This window comes from Rosa chinensis, chromosome 4 (assembly GCF_002994745.2).
Source record: "Rosa chinensis cultivar Old Blush chromosome 4, RchiOBHm-V2, whole genome shotgun sequence".
Classification (NCBI taxonomy): Eukaryota; Viridiplantae; Streptophyta; class Magnoliopsida; order Rosales; family Rosaceae; genus Rosa; species Rosa chinensis.
In genome coordinates this window covers 16,263,495-16,284,289 of record NC_037091.1, presented here as the reverse complement: position 1 = coordinate 16,284,289, position 20,795 = coordinate 16,263,495, and the positions used below count along the sequence as shown (strand labels likewise).

General features: G+C 37.8%; 1 protein-coding gene across 1 annotated transcript; it reads right to left on the bottom strand.

Annotated features, from left to right (window-relative positions):
- Positions 1-7,844: 7,844 nt before the first annotated feature.
- On the bottom strand, positions 7,845-19,650 carry LOC112197665 (protein TRANSPARENT TESTA 9). Its single transcript, XM_024338427.2, has 21 exons — positions 19,426-19,650; positions 18,064-18,115; positions 17,895-17,971; positions 17,681-17,814; positions 17,460-17,556; positions 17,250-17,307; positions 16,303-16,411; positions 16,059-16,182; positions 15,787-15,973; positions 15,310-15,641; positions 14,496-14,584; positions 14,315-14,385; positions 13,213-13,329; positions 12,763-12,828; positions 11,616-11,753; positions 11,207-11,312; positions 11,059-11,130; positions 10,885-10,943; positions 9,299-9,458; positions 8,966-9,132; positions 7,845-8,689 (listed from the first exon to the last, which is right to left on the bottom strand). Exons 1-21 carry the CDS (start codon positions 19,476-19,478, stop codon positions 8,360-8,362), a joined length of 2,598 nt encoding a protein of 865 aa, XP_024194195.1. The 5' UTR covers positions 19,479-19,650; the 3' UTR covers positions 7,845-8,359.
- Positions 19,651-20,795: the final 1,145 nt, after the last annotated feature.

Sequence of the window (20,795 nt, the reverse complement as noted above, 5' to 3'; positions counted from 1 at the left end):
AACAAAAAAAATATTGAGGAAGAAAGATGATTTTTTTGGTGTGAGAAGTAAAATAGGAGGTAAGGTATTTATAGAAAATTTTGGTTATATTTTTTTTTGTTACCGTTGAAATCTAACGGTATTTTTTTTTTTTTTTTTTAACCTCTGCAAATCGATTTTCATGTTGGCCGTCAGATGCATTTCAGTTTCATAAGCAACGGTCCAGATCTGTGGACCGTTGCATTCAAATCTGCAAAGTAGCCCAACGGCTACACGCCACGTCGCCGCATCACGCCAGAAGACGACAAAAAAACGGCTGCTACGCGCCTGCAGACGTTGTCCCCGCTAGACGACAAGAAACTGCGCTTCACTTCCCCCCCGCGGCGCGTCTCCCCGAGCGTCAGTTTTTTGGGCCACGCTGGCATCCTGGGTCACGGGCTCGGTCACCCTCCTACCCGAGTTCATGACCTGGGCCTCCCACTGTAGTTTTGCCCCAAGCCCGGTGGAAAGGTGAATAGTGAGCTGGGTCAAGTTTTTTGCTACTTTTGACGTGGTGCCCGGGCAATAGGATGCCCGGTGAACTTGCCCTAAATTATTACCTTCAAAGACCATTCTTACATTAATGTTTTTCTCTATCCATTAAAGCTTTTTGTTCTTCTAATTTCTCGCTGCTGTATATTAATGTAAGTGATCTTTATTTTTTGAAAAATAATTTATTGAAATTTTTAATGATTATAATTATTTAAATTGACATTTCGAATAACCTTTGGGAGTAGACATAAGCCACAAACGGCTTGAAGCTAAAGCTAAGATAGAACAAACCAGAAGATGTACAATACCAATAAGTTGTTCATATACAATAAAACACTGTTCTGAAACTTTTTTTTTTTTTTTTTGAAATGGGCTCTGAAACACTTTTAAAGAAACTAACAAAAACTAAAGGTAACTTTCCAACCTTTTCAAGATAATTACCAACAATAGAATCATTGTCACAACCAAGGTTTTAAATATCGGTATCTTCATATGTATTGGTACTTTGAAAAAGGGAGATATAGGAAATATCGGGCCCATTTCAATTATTAGAAATTTAGAACTACATATAAATACATATGAATATCAACTTCATCTACATCCAAAAAGAGACTTTAGGTGGTTGAAAAGCCGCTCGTTGGTCTACGAAAATGCAATAATCAGACTAAAACATATGACCCATATAGTACGAATTGTAGTGATGAACATGATAGTTATAAATCTCTTTAGAGCTGCCGATTGTTTCCCCCTATAAGGGGAGAATAAGGATGAACCCAACTGGATGACTGATTATATACTTCTCCATATTGATTATATCCATAAGCATCATAACCAAATTGATTGTTGCCTTCATGAGATTCATTTGAGATCCCACTGCGCTCTGTGCCTAAACTGATAGAGTCAAAACTTAAGACAATTGAAGAAACATCAGATGGGGTACTTTGATCATCAGTTGCACCTCTAGTCCTCCTCCCATATCGGGTCTTCTCTTGAGCACCATGACCACCTGTTCTCACTCCGTGGTCTTTATCTTGGGTGGTATGATCAAAATTACCTTCACAGGTAAATTGGAATCCTCCATCCACAGAAGATTGTCCATATTCATATCATTCACCTCCACCACCTATTCCGCTTGCACCCCCTCCACCATCATCAGAACTATCTGGAGTTGCTGTACCACCCCACGCATCATCACTATCTGAATTATCTTCTGGGTTTTTAACAACTTCTTCAGATAAGACTCTCTCTACGTTGATTCCAGCATTAGTTGCAGTTTCTACAACTTGTGGAAGATGTCTTCCAGCTTCATCATCGAGGTGTGCATGCATAATATAATCATGAAGTGGATCAATGCCATTATCAAGCGGTTCGCTTGCAACATGAAGTAGATCTATATAGTTGTTTTCATTGACCACATTATTCTTTGCCTGTTTATCTCGCAGCTGCAGCTTCATGTTGTAGTAGCAGTATACAAGCTTTTCCATGTTATTCAGCTATTCCATTTGATAGTTGCATGTTATTCACCTATTCCATTTGATAGTTACTTTAGCATTTGAACTTTCAACTTCTTTATACTATTCAACTACAGACTATCAAGGTTCTAAAAAACGCTAGGCGCTAGTCGGGCGGAGCTCTGAAGCCTAGCGCCCAGGGGCCTAGGCGGGGACTAGGTGGTTTTTTTATTTTTAATTTTAATTTTATTTTTATAACATATAATATCATTGACAACTATTTCTATATATAAATATAACTAAAAAATGCTTCTATGTAGAACAATGAACAATCACATTTTAACAATTAAGTAATTAACATCAGTAAGAAGTTAAAAACTAATTACTGAGAACCAATTAACTAAGTAAGCAAAGTCAAATAGATAAATAGTTCAATACAATTATTCAATTAATAGATGTAGTTCGTGTCAAAACCAAATTGAGGCAATTGCTGCAACACCTGTCAAAACCAAATTGAAAAGCAGAGACTTTGCTGCAACTCAGCAAATTGAAGAAAAAAGAGGCTCAAAGGAACTCTGAACCCGAATTTCTTCTCTTTCTTCTTTCTTTTCCTTGTTTTTCCATCTTCTTTTTCTTCTTCTCCAGATCTGCAACATTTTCATACCTAGTTTGTTGTTGAGCATAGTGGATCGGCTCTCTTCCTCTCTCTCTCTCTCTCTCTCTCTCTCTCTCTCTCTCTCTCTCTCTCTCTCTCTCTCTCTCTCTCTCTCTCTCTCTCTCTCTCTCTCTCTCTCTCTCTCTCTCTCTCTCTCTCTCTCTCTCTCTCTCTATTATCTTCGAACCCAAGTCCGATCCCCAATCTAAGAAAAAGATAGTTTGATATCAGATCTTTACTTGATCCCTTATCTCGATATTATGCTCAAATCGTTTAGGATCTTGAATTGTTTTTAATCTTATTGGTTCCTGTTGTTTGTTGTGGAATAGATGTGTAGCAAATTGAAGCAGAAAGAGGCTTTGCTGCAAAAAGAACCCGAATTTCAGATCTCAAACAGTGAAAGTGTGAAACAGATCGAAGTTTTGAAACAAATCAAATTTCAGATTGGGACACTTACCAAGTTTGAAAGTACATGGAGATGTTGAGCAGAGATTGGGAGGACCGAGGGAGCGAGAGAGTGAGACTTTGAGAGAGGGAGACAGAGAGACCATACCACTGCCGTCGCCCATCTGTGTTGAGGAGGATTGCCACCGTACCGTTGGAATGCTGCCGTCGATGAGGAGCCCAGAAGGTCGTCTTGATATTCAACAACGATGAAGGAAAAAAAACAAAAAAAAGACTTCAGCGGTTAGCGCCCAGCCACAGTCGGGAAACGCCTAGCCCGATTACCCTCCTCCTAGAGCGCCTAGGCGGACGCCCAGCAGCCCGGCACCTAAGGCAAACAATTCGGTCGAAATCGGAACGTCTCCTCCATGCCTAGCGCCTAAGCGCCGCCTAGGCGGCCGACTAGCCCGACTTTTAGAACCCTGCAGACTATACACTCACAGACTACACAGTAGCTTCATTATTCCTCACTTTTTCAAGATGCATAGCCAAAATTTAATACTCCGTACTCTGCACTCTCTTCTCATCATGTCATCCATATATGGTTCCTTGACTTCCTTCTACAATGTCATTTGGCCTCATTTGAATAATTGAACCTTTATGGCTTTATCTTCTTTCTATTATTCAACTACAGAGTTACAGATATAGTCACAGACTACACAGTACCAAATCTCTCCTCACACAGATTTGCATTTAGACTTTTAGAGAATTACTTCTCACCCAAAATAGCCTTGAGGGTATTTCTCCTCATCTAGATTCGCCTTGAGGGGATTTTTTTCCTCACTTAGATTCTCCTTGAGGGGATTTTCTACTCACCTAGATTCACCTTGAGGGGATTTCTCTTCACTTAGATTTGCCTTTAGGAGATCTCTCTTCACACAGATTTTCATTTAGAGAATTACTGAGTTTTTTTTTTTACCTCAAATTTTACAGATATTTCTTCACTTTATCGGGGATATATCTCAAATATCTAATATTTGTCGGAGAAATTTCGCAGAAACGGTAAAAGATATATTTACCCCCTAGATATATCGGTCCGTCGAAAAAAGGAGATATAGAAGGAGATATAGGAAATATCGCAGATATTTAAAACCTTGGTCACAACCTTGAGATTTGGAGACCAAACCATCATAACCTGCAATTCAGGTATGTAAGGGATCGGCAGACCAATTAAAACTAAACTTGTCCTAGCATAAAGAACATTGCTCATCAAAACGAGCAATTGTGGTACTTACAACGTGTTTATACTGAGATCTTTTATAGAATGTAGCAATGAGCAATGTACGTGCATGGAAGCACAGCACACCCGAAATAATAAGAATAACACAATTGAGAAAAAAAAAAATACCCAAAAGACCTCTGGGTCCCAAATCCAGACCCATGGAATTGGGTCCAACAAATGGTGAAGTGGGCCCATCAGCAGACCAAGGTCGGATTAGCCAAACCCAGACTCAAGCGCGGATGACCCGCCACCATCCCTGGCTACCTCTGGATCAAAGGCCGCCGCCATCAGGATCTGCAGCAAACCAAAGCCCGACAGATCGAGCCCAACCCACCACAACACCAGCCTCCCCATCGACTGAACCTGGCCTGGATCCCATGTACACCAAACTCCACAGTGGGAACCACAGACGCCCATCCCACAAAAACAGTTGCCGTCGTCGGAACCCATCCACGTTGGAAGGTGCATGGCTTGAATCTGCTTCAAGAGATCGAGACCGACCCCGCAGTGCCGCTAGAAATTCTGCATTTCATTGATGAAATTCCACTCACTAATTATAAGATTGCTGTATAATTACTGTATAAGGGAAATGACAGGTCTTAAGCGTAGAGCACAAAGACCAGGGTTTATGGGGAATGTTATTTAGACAAGAACATATATGGTATACCTAAATACCTAATTATAATTAACTACAGACAAGTAAATCATAGTTGGGGTTGCAGACATCTTATCAAAGAGGTATATCATCCTAAACCTTAAATATGGTTCAGCAAACCCAAAACCCTAAGCATTTTTTCTATTAATATCAAACTTTATAGTGTGTTTATAGCCTCTAGCTAGTGAATAAGGGGTGCTGATTTTATCATCTGTAATCACTAATCGATCAGAAGTTGAGGTGGTGAAGACAATTCCTCTGGCACTAGCAGTTTTCTGAGAACTCAATCTCGTTAAATGAGAGAGACGGGGAATTTCTGACGATAATTCGCTGGTGAGGGACGTGGAGGCTGATTGTTTTACTTGAGTGCACAAGTTGTGAATGGATGAATATACCCTTGGCAAAAATAGAGAATCTTACACATGTAGGACCTCCCTATTGCCACATCAGCAGAATCTGGGTAATTTAACGATATTAAGGCTTGAGGTACCAACTTGCTAACCAAGTTAAACCGGAGATATGAAAATGACAAAATTTGATACCTTGGTATGAAAATAAATGAATGTATAATTTGGGACGTCTTTTATAATTAATTTTTTTATCAGTAAATTTGTTTTAAGTCCAAAAATTATGACTTATTTTGAATGTAATACGGATGAATATTTTTTCTTAATCGCAGTCCAGTGACTAAATATTCATGTCAACTACTTTTACATATTGACATGATGAGTCAACTTCTACTTTTCTACCTAACAAATTTACTCATAACAATATTACTCAAAACCCTCTGATTAGGAGTTTGGCTGCTTTGCGCAGTCTATATTATGCTTGTATTTGTACTATGAGTGGTTTCTTGAAACCCTCTAACTTGACGTTGTGACGTCGTAATATATTTGGAACCTGATTCCATTTCCCTCAAAAAAAAAAAAAAAAAAACCCCTTGATAAATTATGAGTAGATTAATTTTTTTTTTTGAAGGGAAAGACGACAAACTATATTAATTGAAATTGAGAAGTACATGGAGCGATGCAAACACATCGAAAGAAAAACAAAAAAGCATAACAAGATGCACAAACGCATCTATAAAATAGGAAAACAATAAAGGATAGCAAGATGCACAGACACATCTAAAATGAAAGGTAACCATGTGACTTGATGTCGGACGACATCGCTGCACTGCATATGTCACGAGAGCAGTGTAAATAGAAGAGTAACCGTAACCGTAACCGGTGATATGATCACCTAGGAGAAGTGATTCGCTCACCGGGAGCTCGAAAGTAACCGAGGGTGTCAAAAACTCAAAAATTATCAAACGAACTCCCAAGAACCAGGACAAATACCAGATCAACATGAGCAGCTGTCTCGGATCCAAGATCCGAATTTGAATACGACCCGGATCCCAAATACGGATCCAAATTTGGCCAGAATCCAAAGTCAAAACTGGCGGGTCAAACATAAGAAAAGCCCAAGCCCACCTCAAATTGATCTGAGCACCCAAACCCTTGGGCACCCTGGCTTTAGCTCGACGTCCGCTGCCATCACCTGAAGCACAACGCCGCACCACCTTTGTCTGACGGAGGAGAGCAAACCAGAGGGAGAAACCCAACGGCCTCCACTGATGCCAGTCGATCCTTTCTGTAGTGCCACCGACTTCATCTCTTTTGCCTCTCTCCATCACCGTCGCACCATGATCTTGCCACAAGACCCGAATGGCCAGCCGAGCATCCAGACGCCGAACAGCCAGAAGCTCTCCATGTCGAGATTGCTGCTGACCCGACACGGAAATTCGCCAAGTCGCCAACTGCGCCCACCAAGGTCCTCCCAGATCTGTCAGCGTCGCTGCCATCATCATACCATGATGTTTGAGCCGCGCTAGTCGAGGCCTAGCCGAGCCAACGCAACACGGCACCTCCAATGGGATTGCACGGGCCTGCATAACAAGAGACAAATGATCTGATAAATCACCAGCCTCCACGCCAGCCAGCCATAAAGGCCTGGAAAACTTCTGCCACCGGGAGACCACAGCGACAGTCGGAACGGATTTGGGCAACCCCAAAGGGGATACCGAAGGTGTACTCCATGCAGGATGGAGAAAGGTACAGAGAGGCCAAGCCCGAAGGCGGCGCTCTCCCAACCCTAACAGAGCTCTGCTAGGTCGAAACATGGTATCCACGTTTTATTCTTAGTCTTTGAGGCGTAGCGGGTGACAGTGCCGGTACACTATGAGTAGATTAATTGAGAGTTAATGTTATTTTTCAAATTAATTTGGTATCCATAAAACCATAGCTAATATATGTTGTCATCAACACAACAAAATCATTTTTCTACACCCTATATATGTCTTTCTTCTTCTACTTTATTCTCATCACTTTCCTCTTCTTCTTGTTTTTAATTAAATCATTTCAATTTTACTCTTCTATCTTCATTATTCCCTCTCCGTTATCTCTTTTGGCCTTTGATTTGCTTTCACAAGTGTTTGGGTGGCTTTCCTACATTTTTGTACTTCAATTCTTTATACATGTTTCTATTATAAGTAATGCTAAAATCATAATGAATGATTACAAATAAAAAAATTCATTAAACAAAGGTAACTAGTCCAGTTTTGCAAGGCCCGAAAATGGACCATTCCCACTTTTTAAATCAGAATGAGTGATTACAAGAGCGAGCAACACAACCGTATGTCACACTGGTAACTGGACCTACATCTAACCAAACCGGCACACCTTTCGGCATGAAATTTACTTCTGCACATTGAGAAGATGGTGAGAGCCAAAGCCTCAATCACCAGGTAACTGAGGTTGAGCGTTCTTCTCTCCATCAAAACTCTAACTTGCCAAATTTTATAGCCCCCATCCTGGCCTCCCCACTTGGGGCAAACCCCAGAGGCAAATAGTGGTTAGACTAACGAGACAAAAGCAATAGTTCTTAGATCTTGATAAATTTAACATCTGGAATTGATATCAATCAACTTTGTCAATTCAACGTGAACCCCTACAGCTGATATCATCCAACTATTATATAGGTCATGCCCACTTTCTTTTGCTTTATACTGATCACTCATCTAATAATTATGCACATATAGTAACCAGATGCACAGAGTCTATCTAATATACAAAAAGCCATGGAATTGCCTCATTTGTACAGTTGTTACAAGAATAACAAAATATGGAAGGAAGCTTAAAACCCTTCCCTGGGGTTAGGGCTGCTAAAGAATGAGGGGAAAACACAGCTAAACTATAAAAAAAAACGAGGGCAAGGAAGGCTAATATACAAAAGAATGGTACTAATAAAGGTGCTACTCTACATTTCTAGGTATACCTAAGGTTGGCTGAACAATGTACAAAGGGTGACCAAGACATAATACATTCCCACCCCGTAAGTAAAGGAAACTATACTTGCAAAACTCAAGCAAAGTGGACAAGCTAGAAGGAATTGGAAGGTGTTGAATAAGAAGAGGAAGCCTCGGGAGGACCTAGAGAAGGGTTTGAAGATTGTACAACGGTTTCGAGGTCAAGTAAAGGTTTTAGTCTTCTGCCCACCTCATTACTTTGTAGATTTAGCTCCTCCGAAATCATAGCCAAAGCAGATTTGCAAGATTCTTCATCCCTGAATGCAAGAGTCCATCTCCCATCAACCAAAGCTTTTGTCTTCACTTTCCCATATGCACCAGATCTAGCAGGATCCATTGAGGGTAGAATATATGGACGGATCCGCAAGTGTAACCATTTCGAATGTTTATCATCAATTTTTGGCTGTAGGAAATGGAAATAAACAATTAAATATATGTGAAACAATAAGTTCAAATTAAAGATCAACATATCACAATTATCAACTTTCAACAGCAAATCATATGGTGCTTCATTTGTGAAGGGACTGGGAATGATATACATTATTTTACATACTAGGTTTGATAAAACCATAAGATTGTAAATGAACAAACACAAAAGACAGCATTATTGCTATAAATGCTTCACATATATTTGAAACCAAAATAAGTTAAAGAGCACAAAAAGCAGTAGAGTACATACATTGCAACCAGCCAAAGGTGCAGCCACACGAACGACACCATGATGCTGTTTCAAGGGTAATTCTTCAGCTAAAACAACCCACCCTGATTCTCCCAAAGAGATTGCTAGAAAGAAAAAGTGACGTTCTTTACCCCTCTCAAACGCAATTCTACAAGGCACGGCATCAACTGCATATGACAGAGGCCAGACTATATTAACCCTTTCACGAAATTAGGAAACATAGCAAACCAATCCAGAAGTTTAGTAAATAACTAGAAGTTGAAGGAAGTTTATACTAGTTTGTACAGTTCAAATTAAGTGCAAATACAGATATGTGTTGGATAGAGAACTGACCAAGTCTTAGCTCATTACCAAGCTTGGGACCTGAAGCATCTATGCCAGCACTCTTTGCACGAGAGTCTTCAAAAAGGTCAGCTGGAGGATAAATAGGAGGTTGCTCAGGCAAAGGTCTACCAAGGGTGAAAATTTGAAGTTGATGTAGAAGTACAAACACCTAAAATATGATATGTATTAGCACCAGCAGAATGTATCAGGTACCACCACAGGATAAATGGAATTTACTAAACTTTGAAAAGAAACTATTAACTCCAGGAAAAAAAAAACCTGACAAGGCATCCACATTATAAAAGCATTACAAAACAAACAAGTCAAAAGAAAACTAGCCGATAGCTGCCTTCCAGTTTCCACAAATGGAAGACAATCTCAACTTCCTAAAGCTACTAAAACAGAAACCTAGAAAGAGGATCAATACACAATCTCTTTGTACAATTCCTCCACTCCCGTCTCTCTACGCTCCTCGAAAATTTCATATAATGCCACAATTCTGCAATTTCACAAAGCTGTTTCCCTTCTCTCCCTATATCTAAGCTGTGCACTTACCAGAGAATAGCATCCCAGACAATTTCAGCTTCCATAAATAGATTAGACTGGGTCATTGTTCAACTTCAGAATGAATCATGGTGAGCACTTTCCCCCGACAAAAGTCGCACGAAAAAAATGTCCCATCTCATTTTCTGAAGCAAGTCACACATGAATTGAGTATAGCATACTCGGATAGTTGCAACACAGGCCAAACTTTGACTTTGGGAGGACCTTCGCTTTCCAAATCAATGCCGTTGGTTCAAATTCTATTATCTCAGAGAGAACTGAAAACGGATTTGTAGGAATATACCCCCAGCCACATTCAAGCATCCATACCCTTGAATATGATCTGGATCCACAACCTAACATTCCCCAACTGCCTAATATCGAGATCAGCTTCTTCATTTCAAAATAAAATAAATCCTTCTAAACCCCTAATCCCAACTTTAACAGGAGCCTGAGCCATCACATCAGCTACTTTGTAAGTCATGCTGTCATGGTTACCTGAACCAAATTTTGAGGGCTGCAACCCCACCGGATGATCCTCTCAAAACTGCACCCTTTTTTCATTCCCCATCACTTTGCAGCATTCTAAAAGCCCTATGTATCCTTGAGATATATTCTTCTACAAACTTTTACTTGACTTCTTGCAGCCATATTTGCATACACACATTTCCTTGACTTCCATACTTTCTTCTAATGACAGCATGCCCAATTGATTTTTCCTATCAACTAGAACTCTCCACAACCACTTGAATAATAAGGTGGCGTTCTTACCAACTAGATAACCGACACCTAAATCTTCCTCTTGCTTTGATTTAAGAAACTTCTTCCCACCTTATTAAGATCCCTTCCTTGACCCCCTTTGTTAAGAAAATCTCTCAAAACTCTGAGTATTAATTGATAACTAACTCATCATTGTTTCTTATTAAATTCACTAATCAACATAGATTCAAAGAACAAGAAATTTATTTATTGGTTTTAACCTCCATGATGCTACAGTGTTATGCCTATCTGATAATAACATCTTAAAAAGATCAATTAGTACAGACACAAACCTTCACCAACTCACACATCCTTTCACCAGCAGCAAACGATGAATCGCTTGTGATACCATCTGTCAGCAAAGATGATGCATTAACTCCAAGTGTGCTCAATTAAAGAAAAGAAAAATGCATGGAGGTTTCAAAATTCTTCAATTAAATTCCCACAACACTGGTCTCCAATGCTACCTTCAGTGGAGAACTTTCGAGATGAAAACAAAATGTCCTTGGGCTCTTTGCGAGGGGATGATGCCTCTATTCCTATAAGTATTCAAACACATCAATAAAACATTTTAAAACCAACTCATCAGTTACAATAAAATGTGACATGAACTACCTCTCTTGCACTTTTTCCATTCATCACAGAGCACTGTTACAAGTATATCCGGCCATATTCCTCTAGTCTCCTCAATAAGAGCACTAGCACAGTTCTTGTACGATTCCTGTATAAGAGAAACAGGGAGTAAACATCATCATGATATAGCTAAGTACATTATAATGAAGTATATGAACTGTGAATGTTGTAATGTCAGAAAACCTATCCACTAAGACACGAATGTAGTCAACTATCAATCAACTAGATAATAAACCAACATGAGTTCAGCGATCTATATTTTACTATGAGATCCTTCCATAGACCTATTTGACTGAAAGAGCTGTTTAAGAGGTGGCTACTAAAATTATTTCCATTAGCCTGCGAAGAAAAAGCTAAAACATTAAAGAGAAAGGGAAGCCAACACACTTACCTTCAGCAACTTCCGATGATGGCTGTTGAATTCTGCCTCACTATAAGGAAGCAATTGACGCAAAAGCCAACCTCCATCCCATAAAGTCTCCGCCGATAAATTTGAATGGCAGAAGACACTGACCAATGCATCAAGCACCTAGCCCAAAATAGAAAGAAATATAATATGGTTACAAGTTTTGGGTTAATTGAGGGTCCAAGTCTCAGAGGCAAAACTAGGCAACAGCTTACTCATATTAAACCTTGGTCTAGACTACCCAGATACTGGTAAAGAAGAAATAATAGAAAGAGAAGAAAGAATGCAGATTCCTTGAGAAATATGGTTCTAAGTTTCAATGACAAAATGTAGACTGTACAAATTCAGCTGGATGACACAAGAGAGTGAGAGAGATGCATAAAAATTAGGGATTAAAGACAATAATATCAAGTATGTATCTCAACATAGAAACTGTAGTTAAATACAATTATGTATCTTGAGTTCGAATCACTCCAAATACAATTTCACCATCTATGTTGAATTTCATAACATGCCCTCTCTGGTATTGGAGACCCCCACATGTAGGAATATAAAATATTAGTTTGTTCACATCCTAACAGCTTAAGTCTTAGGAAAGAAATAGTTAATCAACTAGCTATCTTGTGCCCTCTCTTCACCATTAGAACCCAACATATGGAGTTCAACATAAATTTGGGGGATCCAACTGCACTGATATGAAGAACAGAAATCTTGATATGATTACAAACCTTTTTGGTCAACTGTCATGTGGGTTCATTATGATTTTATATCTTAATACAGGCTAAGAGCATATCCTAGTCAACAGTAGAACAACATCAATTCAGTACATGAATAAAGCATGGGAATGGATGTGTACATTTATGTGCGTGTGTGTGTGAGGCAGAGATAAATAGAACCCGTAAAGTCACCAACAGACCATAGGAATGGAAATAAATCAAAATCTTTTGGATTGAGTGAACTGCCACAACTAATCACAACGATCTTTTTCATCAGTGATGCTTATTTGTTTAGCTTACAACAATTGACTAACTTTAAAAAGAACCTACACTTTATGGAGTAAACACATTGAGACAAACGAGCGAATAAAACTGTTCTGTAGGTTCAAAGTTCTTAAATCTTTTACCCAAGGTACCTGAAATCTATGTACACGAGGGCTAGCTCTCACTTCCAGAAAAGAACATGATACTCCATACTGTTCCTGTTAATTACAGGAAAGAAAAAGTTAACCAACCGACAAAACAAACTATCATTATACAGAACGCTGAAAACATGCTAAACCATTACTTAAAGAAAGTGGAACAAAGTAAGTGACTCATATTTTAAGAATTTAATATCTATGCAACAGACAGATAGTTAAACAACTTAGGTTAAATCGTATAAGATAATCATTGATCTATTGACCCAAAATGAAATATTCACGCCATTTCATCAAAGAATTTGCAGTCAAAGTTCCTAAACCGTTCTCTATAATTGAAACACAGCTTTGACTATCCAACTTGCAAAACCTGTGGCCAGTAATAGCAGCTCTACACAACCGTACAACAGCTTTAGCAGATAAATACAGCAACACTAGCATTATTACCTTAAGCTTTTGTAGACAGCCATCAAGCTCACTGCCAAATTCAATTCCGTTTCTCAAGGAGCCACTTTCTGAAGAAAAAAGTTGCTCTTCACCTGAGCTTTCACCAACCAAAGCTTGCTGCAAGAATGCAACAGAAAAGCATTATATTGGAACTTATTCGATGCAACAACATTTTCAATCATATGATGTAGTGAAGACTGCAGATCAACAGTTAAACAAAAAACAAAATGAATACAGATACCCAGAAGAATTTAACTCAAATTGTTACCAGTGTAGCTGTACATATGAGTCATATGACAAAAAGAAAGTGGTGGTAAAAATCTCATGCTCTTGTTAAGTATTTCAGAAAAATGATACATGTAGCTGCCCCAATGTGTTTGATTAATTGCAGCCCCCTCCCAGTATGAAATTACTTGGACACCCTGTAACCTATCCTTTTCTATTTACGATTATACACCTCACATATATTGCACCGAATAAATGACAAGAAATGTAAATGGATAAGAGCAAATTAAGCAATTCACTGTAACGAGTTATATGATTGCTCCATATAATATATTTTTCACAAAACAGCATTGATTGAAAGGGGATAAAAATGCTTGCTGTACAAAAGAAAGCACAGGAATTATGCTGTCACAAACAATATCCAATACCATAAGGAAGTATTGTGTAACCTGGGAACACCACTAGGGTGTACTTGAATACGCGCTTTTCTTATTTTGTTTTTCTGTTAGAAGAGTAGGAAAGAGAAAAGTGCCTAAGCAACCAGTTTGTGTCTGATTTTAAACTATTCAGATTGGTTTAGTACTTCTGTTTGCATTTTGGATTTTAAAATTATTTAGGTTTTGGAAGTTTTGAAACTTATATTAATCAAACCAATTCAAAAGATGCTACTGGTAGATGTAAAACATTACACAGAAAAATACTCTGTTGTAACATTACTCTTATCCACCTATTTCCACTAAACAGGCCCATCACTTCTGTATATTCTCAAAGTCATTAAGTGGAAAAAGATACCAGTTCTAGTAATCATTTTAGTTATTTCTCATTCCACAAGCACAAAAAGAGAAAGAAAAAAAAAAGTTAACTCTCAAAGGCATACCAGCAGAAGTTTCTTATGCTGTTTGCGTTGAGGAAGTATTCCCAGAGCATCTGACATTGATTCATCCAATTCTATAAAAGAGGATATTTAGTAAGAAACAGAGACAAGAAGCAGTTGTGATATTGGTAAGAAATCAATGATGAGAAGCGGTTCTGATTAAATCTGCAAACAATAATATAACCTTTTGTTTGCAACAACGTAGCCAGCACACTCAATGAACCCGAAACTTGTACATCGTTCCCACTCGTAAGGTAAGAAAGCAAAGCCTCCCTGTAGACATGGTCAACATTATAATTAAATAATAAACAAAATGGAAATTAATCGACCATACTGACAAAGTGACGAAGTTAATAATAATATGCAATTCTGCTCAGGACTGAAAGATGTTCAATTATGAGTTAGGGAGGCATAGCCATATAGGGAAAAGTAACTAATGATGATTTGCATTTATCGAGCATCATTGATATTCATATGATTCATATCATACAATAAACAAATAAGTTAACAAAAAATGAATAAATAGATAAATAGATAAGTATAAAAACTAGATTTTCACTAAATTAAAACTCCAGGCAAAAAAAAAAAAAAAAGGAAAAAAAAACTTGAGACATACTCATTTTGTTAGTGTGAATATGTACTGTTGTGTTGTGATTTTGATAATCATTGCTAAGAAGTTATTTAATAAAGGAGTTCTAATGTACCATAGCCATAAGGCGAATTTCAAGATCATAAATGCCAGTAAAAAAGCACAAACCATTAATTCTTTTTTCCAATCGGCACGCTATAGTGAAAAAACAGAGACAAAACACATCATAGATCTCTTAGCAGCTAATAAAACCAAAACAATATAAAGCGTAGTCAGTGAGTAATCTTTCACTAAAGAGTAGAGTTGTGTTCTAGCAGATATTGTATCTAAAAAGATCATGAACGTATCTAGTAAGAGAAATAGAAATGAAAAGGTCTGACATAAGTGGTAATCAAAGACATCTTATTACCTCAAAGGCAAATGACAATCACAACTATCATTTCCTGTTGCAATACTGACATCAACTGGCTGGATTTGGGGAGAGATTGACAAGTTTGCCACATCAACACTTAAATTTCCCACTTCTGCCTTAGTTAGATTATTACTGCCAGGTGGTTGGCTTTCACGGGCAACATCATAACCAGACATGTAGCCATTGGGTTCAGCAACAGACTTTGATAAGAAAGCTTCTGACGGACAGAATAGGGCAGCAGCAATAGTATTTGACAGATCCTTGATTTTTACTATGCGCAAGATGCAACAAATCAAATACAAAGACGTGACAGCACCCATTTGAATCCCCTGGATTTATAAGCTACAAAAGGTCAATAGCAAGTTGCATTCTAAAAATTATCAAATGCACCAACTACCAACACAATACTAATAGCCCTTTGCCTCCCGAACTGGAATATTTAAAATAGAAGGCAGTAAGGATATGTTTCCATACCTTGACAGCTTTTAGTGTTAGAGAAGGTAGAAGCAATGGAAATATCAAAAGCTGCAATATGTTGTCTGTGAATAACCTCCCAACATCAGGAATTCCTGCAGAAATAATATCACTGAAATAGTAGAGATTGTCCTCAATCTCATCAACAGCAGAAGGAATTGACAAGGTTGTGTCTGCACCCAGGTTTCTGTCTCAAAATATAAATGAAAAACTTTAGAGAAAATAAATGCAATCTACTCTCAGTAAAATCAGAATACTACTCCTACTCTTACGTCGTAGTGCCAGAAACCAATACATTTAGATCGATGCACTGCTTCCGGAAAAATTTAACCAAGTTTGAAAAATAATCTGAATGAGGGGCACTGGTGACATATCTATTGACAGAATCATCTCCAACTGAAAAATCATAACAATTTTTAAATTAGTATAGATAAAGTTGCACTGAACATGACCGCATTCCATAGTTTGAGTTAAGGTAAATTAAATTTCTTAAGCAAAGAGAGAACCAAAACTAACCATGATAAACATTAAGCGTCAGAGCCCGTACAGCAGTGCGGACCATGCTCTCCTCATGAAAAGCAAATCGTATTGCCTCAACATACAGCGGAAATGAAACAACTTCATCCTAGATGCACAAAAAGAGATGCATGCACTGCTATTATTCAATAGAACTTACAACTGGTAAAGAGAAAATAATTAAGATATCCACAAGCAATCGGCAATGATTTAATTAGAACAATAACGGAAACCTGAACAGTACCAAATTTTAGTCCACAATAGAGTACTTCTTAAAGGAACAAGAGAGTTCTCACTCCCGGGATTCAATCAAAACTAATGAGTGGTTATTGTTACATCAAAACTTCATTTGTCATCCTTTGGCAATAACGTCAAATGCACTCCATCCTAGAAGTGCCAAAAGAATTAAGCAGTTTGTTTCCAGCACTTGCAAGCTAGGTAGCCAACAAATCACCAAAACATACTCAAAATGGTACTAGTTTAGAATCTATAGCAGAGATGCAAATAATGTGCAAAGGTTGAGGCGTGATAAGTATTTAACTCAGGATGCTGAATTCCTCATTGTGCATCTGTCTGATACACGTATGATTTCATATCATTATTTATAGGAATTTTTATGTAATCTAGGCCACAATTGATGCAGCAATTGAAAAAATGATCTAGCCATCGTTCATGCATTTTTTTTTTCATTGGTTGTTTTGAGACTCCACATACGACATCAGACAATGACAGCTAATAGGGTTTGACACTTGAGCCATTAAAAATCAGTAATCAGTTCACATTATTTAAAATTAATGGTTTTTAAACTATATACATGCTCAAATCCTTATTACTTAGTAACCACATTACTGAAAACAAAAACAAACAAAAAAAGCAAAGCAAATTTCACTTAAAGATAATTGTAAGTGCTATCAAAACACAATAAATGAGAGCGAAACATTACTTACCTCTTGAGTCTTTACAAGCAGAGAAATTGTATTTCTATCTAGCTTTCCACTTATTGCTCTTCATAGACCATAGCACATGCAATCAAATAAAAAAGCAAGCAAATGAGAAGAAAAAAAAAAGTACTTGTCAAAGAGAATTTGTAAGAATATAGGGTAACCACATGTTAGCAAATATTAAAACACGGACAACAAAAAGAGCAAAAAACAAACCTTAAGAAGGATATATAGTAAGAAAGTAGCTCTTCATTCTTAAAATCAAATGAGTAAGTTATTAAGTAGTTCATATGTTCATTACTGAACATGTAATCTGCAAAAAAAAATTAATTAATAATTAGTAAAACCCACCAAATCCATCAACAAGGTTATGACCCAACTAGAGAAACTTTAGCAACTGCAAAATTTATCATGTTCTTCTTCCAGAGAAAACTCACATATAGCATGTTCATTTTTTAGGTTCTGTATCATAATGCTGATCGTCTGCAGCAACTGAAGTGAAACAGTCATATTTCTGCTAATCTTCAATATACGTACAAACTCTCCCATGATTTGCTTCTCCATAAAAAATCTAGACAATCAACAGGATGAGATTAAAATCTAACAGCAAATCATGTGCATAAAGAAACAGTAAGCTTTGAGAAGTCATACTCAAAAAAAGTTGTGTCATGTTGGTCGCCATAAGTTATCAACTCCGCAATTGATCTCAGAGCTTCAATAACGAAATCCTTCATAACAGACTAAATGTTGGAACATTGAGGGAAAAAAAAAATGCCAACAAGAAACTTCAGCTGAAGGAGGCAGAAAATAGTCCAATTACCTTGTTAACATCATTCACAACTTGAATTTTCACCAGCTGATCAGTTAAATACCTGCTCCAGGAAGGCAAATATTGATTAACATAACTATAGCAATATATTTACTACAAACATCAGATATCAGGTGTACAAAATCAAGTTCCAAACACCACCAATCCTCTCATACTCCTGAATGACAGATAAGACATTATGCTCCAAGGGAACTCTAGGGTTAAAAAACTATGAAGGGGACAAACTGAGATTAAGAAAGAATGTAGTATTTCCCGTAAACACGAAATCCAATGCCTAATCGATTCCCAATTTGTTACTCTTTTGCAGGAATTGTTTTAAATAACCTGAAAAAGGGACAATTGAGATCATTGAACTAAATTGCGGTAGCAGCCGCACCAATGTTGTCTATTCTTTTCTTGAAAATTGGCTCCAACTTAGAGGACCCTACATATACATACATGTAAATTGACATGCATGTTTGTTGAGTATACAATCCGTTCATGAAGATGGAAAATCATCTTAAAAGTAACACCCTTGTTGCTTCACCCTGTAGTTTTTTCAAACCTCTCCCAGCCTAGTACACATTTGAGTTGAAGCTCTAGACCATCATCATCATCATCATGAATGCTTTCCTTCACCATGCTAGTGATAGAAAACCAGCATTCTTCTTTGTAGCTCTGTATACTTATTAAATGTAGCACATCAAATATCGATAGTTAATTGATTTTTCCACCTCAAGGTGAGAAAAAGTATGCGTTCCTCCACAATTCCAATTTGATTCCCAAACAACATTTAAGCAGGATGCAGCAGACGTTCAAAAACTTGATCCAAACCCCTCTCTTGCGGTACGGTTCTCTTCTATTAATCACAGTCGAAGTCGAAGACATGTAATCCCAGTAGACATACCAATTTTTATTACTATAGATCTCAAAACAGTTCCGAATATTCAATATCGAAGATTTAGCATCTAAGGCTCCCTCAAGCACAAAACATCACCTCTTCTAAACTCAACTTACTAACATCCGCAAACGGAACCTCCCATTCATTACTATTAAACTCCATGCACTTAAACTTGTCACTCTTCACACTTCTTATACTCTCCAGCCATGCTTAGACAAGATTCTACTTCCTCAAAAACCATCAAAAACACCGAAAGGAATCGACTTTACTCCATAATTTCGATTCTGTAACCTAAATTAACTACACAGTATCATTACAATCAACTCAATCGAAGCAAACATGTAGCAGACTCAGTAGCCCTAATTAGCCATTACCGTTAACTTAATTCACAAAAAAAAAAAAAAAAAAAAAAAAAGAAGCAATCAAAATTTGTGAAATTCAGAACTAAATTGAGCACAATTGAGTATGCAGACCTGAGCTCATCGAAGGAGAATCGATCCCTGGATCTCCAAAACGAAAACCACATGATTTTATTCGTCTCTGCAGAATAAGGGTTATCAGAGCGTACTATTTGATGGCATTCCGATACGGATTTCGAAGATCGCCGACGAAACGCAGCGTTTTGATCAGCATCTAGTCTCTCTGAGCACACAGAGAGGTGCGAATGTGTTTGATTCTCATCATACAAGAGAAGCAGAACAAAAACACAAATTTTTGCCAGAAAGGCAAGGAAGCTGGCGGAGCTGGCAAACGAGCTCACTCAGTTGTGGGCCGGGTTAAACTTTTTTGGGCCGGCCTAGTGTTTTAACATGTTGAAATATCTGGCCCAAGGGCAGATTTGTCCAATAAATATGATTAAGATAAATTCTGGTAGTGGAAACTAAATAGTTAAAAGAGTTTCAGTAGTGGGGAGCTAACTCTATTCTGAAGCAGGACTACCAAAAACCAAAGAATTGCTCCAGCACTTGGTCCGGAATTTGTCATGGTGCTGATCTCCTGAGACAGGGGCTATATTGGAGAATACTGCAAAATTTTGGCATGATCATCGGTCTCAGTGTGGCATTATTAGTCAATATATATGTTAATATCCCTACTCATATGGACGACAATGCTGTTGTCCAAGACTTCTGGAGTAACGGTGAATGGAATCTGAGTTTGCTTCAAAGTTGTCTTCCTGCTGATCTTATTAATAAAATCACTTGTATTCTCATCTCTCCTTGTAATGCTCTTGACAAACTCATTTAGGGAGGAACATCATCATCAGGCAATTTATCGGTCAAGTCAGCCCACCAATTATTATGTGATGATCAGGATCATATTGCTAGGAGGTGGAAAGCAATCTGGAAGTTCAGTGTGCCTCCTAAAATTAAAATCTTTCTTTGGTTGGTTTTACAGGGAAGAATCTTAACTAATGAGCAACAATACAAAAGACACATTGCGGGAAATCCCTTATGTCATTATTGTGCTAACCAAGAAGAAACTCTTGTGCATATGTTTAGAGACTGTGAGAGCTAAACATGTTTGGAATTCTATCAATATCCCTATGTCAATGAGACCTACTTTTTCCCTGGATTGGAATGGATGGCTTTATGCGAACTTATTTCAAAAGAATGCGAGAATGCAAGAATTTCAATGGAATTTTATCTTCATTTTCTGCTGCTGGTACATATGGAAATGGAGATCTAAGGGTATATTCGAGCAAGATTTTTATGTTCCCCACAATATTTCTGAAGTAATTGTTGGTTATGCTTCTGAGTATTGTAAAGCTACTTGTAAACCGATGCCGCAAAGAACTCTGTAGGCTGAGATGTTATCATGGTGCAGGCCTATGGAAAATATCTTC

Excerpts from the sequence above, each read along its gene's own strand:
- LOC112197665 (XM_024338427.2), bottom strand. The coding sequence starts at position 19,478 with ATGTGGTTTTCGTTTTGGAGATCCAGGGATCGATTCTCCTTCGATGAG. Across the intron at positions 11,131-11,206 it reads ATGGAAAAAGTGCAAGAGAG|GAATAGAGGCATCATCCCCT; the intron begins GTAGTTCATGTC and ends GAATACTTATAG. Across the intron at positions 10,944-11,058 it reads TCGAAAGTTCTCCACTGAAG|ATGGTATCACAAGCGATTCA; the intron begins GTAGCATTGGAG and ends CTTTGCTGACAG.